Source organism: Asparagus officinalis, chromosome 10 (assembly GCF_001876935.1).
Source record: "Asparagus officinalis chromosome 10, Aspof.V1, whole genome shotgun sequence".
In the NCBI taxonomy this organism is placed as follows: Eukaryota; Viridiplantae; Streptophyta; class Magnoliopsida; order Asparagales; family Asparagaceae; genus Asparagus; species Asparagus officinalis.
In genome coordinates, this window is record NC_033803.1 from 71,958,257 (window position 1) to 71,964,849 (window position 6,593).

General features: G+C 33.2%; 1 protein-coding gene across 4 annotated transcripts in view; it reads left to right on the top strand.

Moving 5' to 3' along the window:
• The window catches only part of LOC109825055, a 21,015-nt gene continuing 15,828 nt past the window's right edge, over window positions 1,407-6,593 (top strand). For 2 of the 4 annotated variants that reach the window (XM_020391758.1, XM_020391761.1), the window contains exons 1-15: window positions 1,407-1,498; window positions 1,866-1,936; window positions 2,023-2,258; window positions 2,356-2,402; window positions 2,492-2,536; window positions 2,646-2,678; window positions 3,182-3,252; window positions 3,324-3,532; window positions 3,631-3,647; window positions 3,747-3,779; window positions 4,244-4,314; window positions 4,394-4,613; window positions 4,731-4,778; window positions 5,303-5,350; window positions 6,361-6,539. In XM_020391758.1, the coding sequence (XP_020247347.1) occupies window positions 1,486-1,498; window positions 1,866-1,936; window positions 2,023-2,258; window positions 2,356-2,402; window positions 2,492-2,536; window positions 2,646-2,678; window positions 3,182-3,252; window positions 3,324-3,532; window positions 3,631-3,647; window positions 3,747-3,779; window positions 4,244-4,314; window positions 4,394-4,613; window positions 4,731-4,778; window positions 5,303-5,350; window positions 6,361-6,539 (1,341 nt within the window). In that variant the 5' untranslated portion in view covers window positions 1,407-1,485. The remainder of the gene's footprint in view (window positions 1,499-1,865; window positions 1,937-2,022; window positions 2,259-2,355; window positions 2,403-2,491; window positions 2,537-2,645; window positions 2,679-3,181; window positions 3,253-3,323; window positions 3,533-3,630; window positions 3,648-3,746; window positions 3,780-4,243; window positions 4,315-4,393; window positions 4,614-4,730; window positions 4,779-5,302; window positions 5,351-6,360; window positions 6,540-6,593) is intronic. The other 2 variants (XM_020391759.1, XM_020391760.1) reach the window with 2 other exon arrangements.

A 6,593-nucleotide genomic window follows, 5' to 3' on the forward strand; every position in this document is an offset into this window, starting at 1 on the left:
AAAAAACTAAAAATTCAAATTAATTTCAGGAATTCCAAAGCTGAAAAGTTTAAATAAAAATAATTTTTGAATTATTTTAAAAAAATAAAATTATAAATTAATTTTGGTAATCATTAATCACATAATATGTATTTTTAGTAAATTTTGAAGTTAATGTATTTCAAAATTGGTATTAAATTTGAGAATTGGAACATAATCAAATTTGCTAATTTAATTAAAGCTAAATTTTTTCTAATGAATTATTAAAAATATGAATCTCCTATACATAAATTTGGTAAGTTGAATTTGGAAGCATAAGTTTGGTAATTTAAATTTTTTTTTTGAAATTTCGGTGTTAGTTAATCTCAAACATAGTATTAAATTTGGTACAAAAATAAATTTTCATAAATATCTAAAAAATCCCAAAATTCATATTAATATCAGAAATTTCAAAATCAAGAAAATTATAATAAAAAATAAAAATTTAAGTATATTTTAAAAAGGCTAAAAAATCAATTTAATTTCAGAAATTCTAAAACTAAAAAAGTCGAATAAAACTAAACTTTAAATAAGATTTAAATGTAAAAAAAGAAAATCAAATTAATTTTGTTATTCATTGATATTATAATTACTATTTTTAAAAAAAATTAAAAAAATTAATTTATTTTAAAATTAGTATTAAATTTAGGATAATTTCAAAAATCGGAACATGATGTAAATTTTGTAATTTAATTAAAGTTTGATTTGAAAAAAAAAATTAAAAATAAAATATTTTGATGAATAAATCTCTAATTCAAAAAGGTAATATATTATGTTTTAATGTATTCGGATAATAAGATAAATTTTAATTCAATATCTTTTAGTCTAATATATTCAATAAATCAAGTCTAAAAATTTCAATCAAAATCTACTCTTCTATACTTAAAAGAGGATCCAAATATTTTAATGTTCATGTTATATTAAATAATGCAGTGAATTACTGTAGCATAAATAGTAAACCATTGTATCCAAGAGGAGTAAATTTATTGTTTGTGATACAGTGTTTGCTCTGTCATGAATGGTATACTTTTAGGTATCGAGCAGTAGGTATGATTTCTAATTTTAAGCTTATAATAATCAAATTAAATGTATTAAACCTTAGAAGGAGGCAGGTTCAAAATGCAATGCTTAGATAAAAAAAAACAGGGGGTAGTGTTTTGCCCGCGGTACACAGTAGTATGCATCAAATTATGATAAATCCTCTTGTCCCTCCCTTTTAAGTTTAAGCCGTTGCCAAACATGGCCCGAAGCGTTAGGGGCTGCAAAAAACGTTTTTCCGTCCCAGAGACAACAAATCCAGTTGGGCTTTGGCCACATCCAAGCAGGCCTGGCCGAGAAATAAGGGGCCCAACTCAACTGCCGCTCAGACTACTAAATCCCCATTATTATCATCCACGCCATCATCTAAATTTAGCCCTAATTAAAGACCGAACGCCTCCCAAATTTCTTCCTCTCGGTCGTCCAGCGATGCAGTTCTGGGGTAATCCCCCACTCCTCTCATCATATTTTTTGTTAAAATACTTGCAATTGTCATCGAATCGATTTCTGCTAGGGTTTCTTTCGAAGGATTTCTCTAGGTTTTTGCTTATTATTCTTTTTAGGGTTTCAGACTTTGTAACGCGGTTGGCTAATTCTCTTTAATGGGGTACTCTAGATTTTACGTGCGTAGACGTTTTAGTTTCAGATTGATCACGCTCTGGAATATAGGATTGCAGTTAGATTTGATTTGTTTGCGACCTTAAATTCTCTTGTATCTTCCACAATTTAACAAAAGAAGACGGTAAAGTCAATCTGTCTATTTTTAAAATTTTTTATTCATGGTTACATTTTTTTTCGTATTATAATAGATGCTGAAGTGAAGCCCGGAGGATCGTATAAGGTCAAACCGGAGTACTATAGTTATTTTCGCATCACAGAGGTGAATGCTGCTCTTGATTTTATCACGGGATGAGTAGATAATAAGATCACATTAATTATTGCCTTACCCAATTCCATCTATTATAGGCTGTGCTTGCAGTATCAGATGTCAATAAAGTAAAATCAAAGGGGGGGAAAAAGGACAAGCCTGTCTATGTCTACATGAAATTTAAGGATGAAAAGCGATGCCTTGGTTCCCTTTCTCCGATGACATCCATCAAGATGGAGTTGGACTTGTATTGCCACGTGGAAGTTGAGTTATGCCACTCCTCTAAGGATACTAGTGTATACTTTTACGGTCTTCACGTCGGTCCGAGGTACGAATATCCTTTACCATATGTCCTTCATTTGCTTCCCGCATCGATAATGTATGATGTTTTTGTAATTTTTTAAAACTTGTCTTTCCTTAACTCTTCCCACGGCATCCGATGATGGTGGATACAATGACTTTCCATTTACTGATACCGGTGAGGAAATTTATTTGTTTGTTTACAAATTCTTTACCGTGGTGTACTTTTCTTTTCAAGTCTCATCATATTTTGTGTTGGCTTTCTAGAGAGCGAAGAAGAATCTTCCGAAGAGGAAATAGAACCGATCCATGGTACATTATTCTATTCAGTATTCATATTAATATGACATCTATTTTGATTAGGTGCTATATACTATTTGTATTCTGATCTTTTAGCTGTATGTGTCTTGATCGGATCCAGAGGGTGGGCACTGGAGTTATTTACGCTATTGGAGTAATTTCCTCTCCCTCTCTCTTGTTCATCTAAGTTTGCGATTTTTCTTTGAGATGGATTGAACTATGCTAGGGTTTCCGATTCTGTCTTATGAACTCGACTGCTTCTCTAGTTTCTTGCTTATGCTTAGGGTGTTTTGTAACAGAAATCGTCTACTTCTCTTGAAGAGGGTTATCTTTTTCCTAAAGCTTTTATAGATTTTACGTTCACAGGCGTTGCATTATAGAGTAGCTCTTTTATTGTGCTTGTTGTTTGCTATTGCAACAATTTCTTACTGACTTGATCCTTCTTGTTTCCCGATTGATTGAGTCATTTGGTGCCTGAATGGATTTCTATTGAGGGTTCAGACTTCTGGTTCATGTTCTCGAAGTTGGGGCTTGGTTTTTATCTAATGCAGCTTGATTCTATTTGTTTGAAGCTTAAATCTTTTACATCTTCACAATTTAACAAAGAGGATAAAATTAATCTATCTATTTTTCTGATTTCTTTGTTACTATTTTCAGGTGCCAAAGTCAATCCTGGAGATCCTTTTAAATGCAAACCTAAAGCAAATAGCATTTTGCACCTTTCACAGGTGAATTCTGCTTTTGATTCTCCTTTCACAGGTTAGATTATCTCACATGTGCCTGGCATCGTCTAATGTAGGCTGCATTCAAACCTGAAGAAGATGATAAGCCTATCTATATCTATGTGAGTGCTGATGGGTTTGAGAAGGAACTTCTTGGAACTCTTTCAGAAAGTGGATGTCAACAAATACCATTTAACTTACATTTTGACAAAGAATTTGAGTTATCTCACAACTCCAACAAAGCCAGTGTCTATTTTTTGGGTCATGAATTTGCTCGGTCAGGGAGATATCCTTTATCACATCCTTCATTTGCTTTCTGCATCAAAAGTTTATATTGTTTTTTAAAGTTTAGATTGTCCTTGACTGTTTCTGCCTCTATTCCACATTCCACAATGATTCTGGTGAGGAATTTTATTTAATGTTAATTTGATATCTCTCTGATTAGGTGCTATATACAATTTGTATTCTGATTTTTAACTACATGCCTCGCTTTGATCCAGGGGCGGAGCCGTGGAAAGATATGCATTATTGGAGTAATGTTTTTTCTCTTGTTCATTGAGAGTGAATTGTATTCTGTCTGGGTTTCAGATTCTACCTCATGTGCTCAAATATTTCTCTAGTTTTTCTTTTCTATTAGGGTTTCAGATTTTGTAACACGATTGTCTAATTTCTCAAGCTCTTCCTTCACTTTCTTTTTGAAAGTTTTTCTGAATTCTACATTCATAGACATTTTGATATAGAATATCTCTTTGATCATGCTTGTTTGTGGCAAATGATGTCACTTTTACTTTCTTGATCTGTGTTTTCTTTAATAGAAATGAGTCTTTTGGTGCTTGAATGGACTTATATTATTTTTGGGGTTGTAGACTCTAGTTCATGTTCTGGAATTCAGGCTTGGGCATTTGTCCTATGATTCTATATGTCTGAACCCTAAAATCTCTTATATCTTCCACAATTTAACAAAGAGGGTAAATTTAATCTATCTTTACTATTACAGGTGTCAAAGTAGATCCCGGATGTTCTCGTACAGTCACATGTGAAGTCAGTACAGTTGTTCAACTTATACATGTGAGTTCTGCCCTTGATTTGTATATCAAAGATTGATTAGGTGATCTCACATGCCTTACCTCCCATCTTTCTTATGTAGGCTTCACTCGAAAATCCAGGTGACAAAGAATACGTGGGTGACGAAGACGTGCTTATCTATTTGAAATTTGCGTGGTTTCCCAAGTCAGTTATTGGAAGTCTTTCTGCAATGAAATGCACCCAGATACACTTTAACTTACCTTTCGAACAAGATATTGAGTTATCTCACTCCTCCAAGAATGCTAGCGTCTGTTTTTTGGGTTATGTAGTAGGTCAACAAGGTGAATATCCTTTATCATGTACTGCTTGCTTTACGCACAGGAGTTTATGATGGTTAAATTTTATATTGTCTTTCCTCGACTGTTTCTAGTCTCATCCTATTTCATTTTGGCTTCCAGACCGTGAATTGGGCGAGGTAGAAGTTCCTGTTGTTCGAAATGGAAATGGTACCTCAATCTATTCATGTCTGATATCTATTGTGATTAGGTGCTATATACAGGTTGTATTCCGATTTTTTAACTGGAAGTTGCTGTGGACTAGTAGCTTACTTTCTTTAACCTGTCATCTCTGGACTATCCATTATGATGATAGAAACATGCTATTCTTTGACCTTCATAGTTCATATGCAAGACTGTATTTTTCTTAACTTGGATTGTTTTTGACATAAAAATTTGTATTATTTTGATTGGAGTCATAGCTGTGAAGCATTCAATTTTGTAGCAAATATTGGACATAATTTTTTGTTCAGCTGCTCATGTGAAACGACTGAGTGTGAATTGTGTGTTATAGAGATACCTTAAAGCTTTAGCAGTTTTTTTGCTATTCTATGCCCACTTGATTCATAAATAGCATTATAGCAACGCTTGTTAAACTTTCCTGCTCTTATGCATCAAGAGTTGGATGTTTAAATTTTATATTGTCTTTCCTGGACTGTTTCAAGTCTCTCATCCTATTTAATTTTGGCTTTCAGACCGTGAATTGGGCGATGTAGAAGTTCCAATTGTTCGAAATGGAAATGGTACCTCAATCTATTCATGTCAGATATCTATTGTGATTAGCTGCTATATAACTGCATGTTGCTTTGGACTAGAAGCTTAATTTCTCTAACTTGTCGTCTTTACACTACCCATTGTTGTGTTAATTGCGAAATTTCTTTTCAATTGTGCCATTCTTTTTGACATTCATATGCAAGAGTATATTGTTCTTGATCTGGATTTATTTTTGTAATTAGAACTTGTATTGTTTTGGTTAAGGCCATAACCGTGAAGTGTCCAATTTTCTAGGCAGATATTGGACATAATTTTTTATACAAGTGATTTGTGAAACAACAGCGTGTGAATTGTGCTCTATAAATATACCCCAAGGCTTTAGCACTTTTTTGCTATTCTGTGCCTACTTGATTTACAAATAGCAATGCTTGTTAAACTTTCCTGCTCTTCGAACCTTGTGCAAATGTCGTGTTCTTCATTTAGAAAAACAACAAATAGTAAATAGTAATAGAATCATTTTTTAAAAGTTTAATTGAAATTCCTTATTAATGAGACGACATGAACCTAGTTACAACTAGTTAGATATCTTTTGATGGAGATAATTTACAGATCATGTTTGTGTAAAAGTTATTCATTAATCACTGAAGAACAATGTAGTTAAATCCTTGTGCTTATTTCATGGTTATTAAAGCATTGAGTAGTTCTTATCATTGGCTATAGTTTATCCAAACTAGGAACTTGAGTATTGCTGGAATGCTTCATGAACACTTTTTGATAATGCACACAACAATTATAAGTGATGTACAGACACCATGTCTTACTGCCTGCTTCAATATTTTATCGTAAAGCATTCTATCTCTTGTTCAGTATTCTATGTGCCTTCGAGTTCTGTGTTACTACTTAAGTCATATTTATTTGTTTATGACTATTATGGTGCTTTCTTTGTTTCTTTTGTGAAGTTATGAATTCTTGTTAATGTTGGCCCCTCCCATGTTTTTGTTTTTCATAAGTTTGATTTATTCTTGAATCTTTTTGATAGGCGCACATGTGGTCAAGCAAGAACAAGGAGAAATGAGTGCAGGAAAGGCTGATGTGGACAAAGAGGAATATTCAACTTCTAAAAAGGCAACAAAACATGAAGCGGCTACAGTTGATGAGCCGATGGTAGAGGAGGATGATGACAAGGATGATTCTGATAAAGAATCTGATGATGACAAGGTGTGGGCGCCTCTCTCTCTCTATATATGTGTGTGTGTGTGTGGGGGGGGGGGG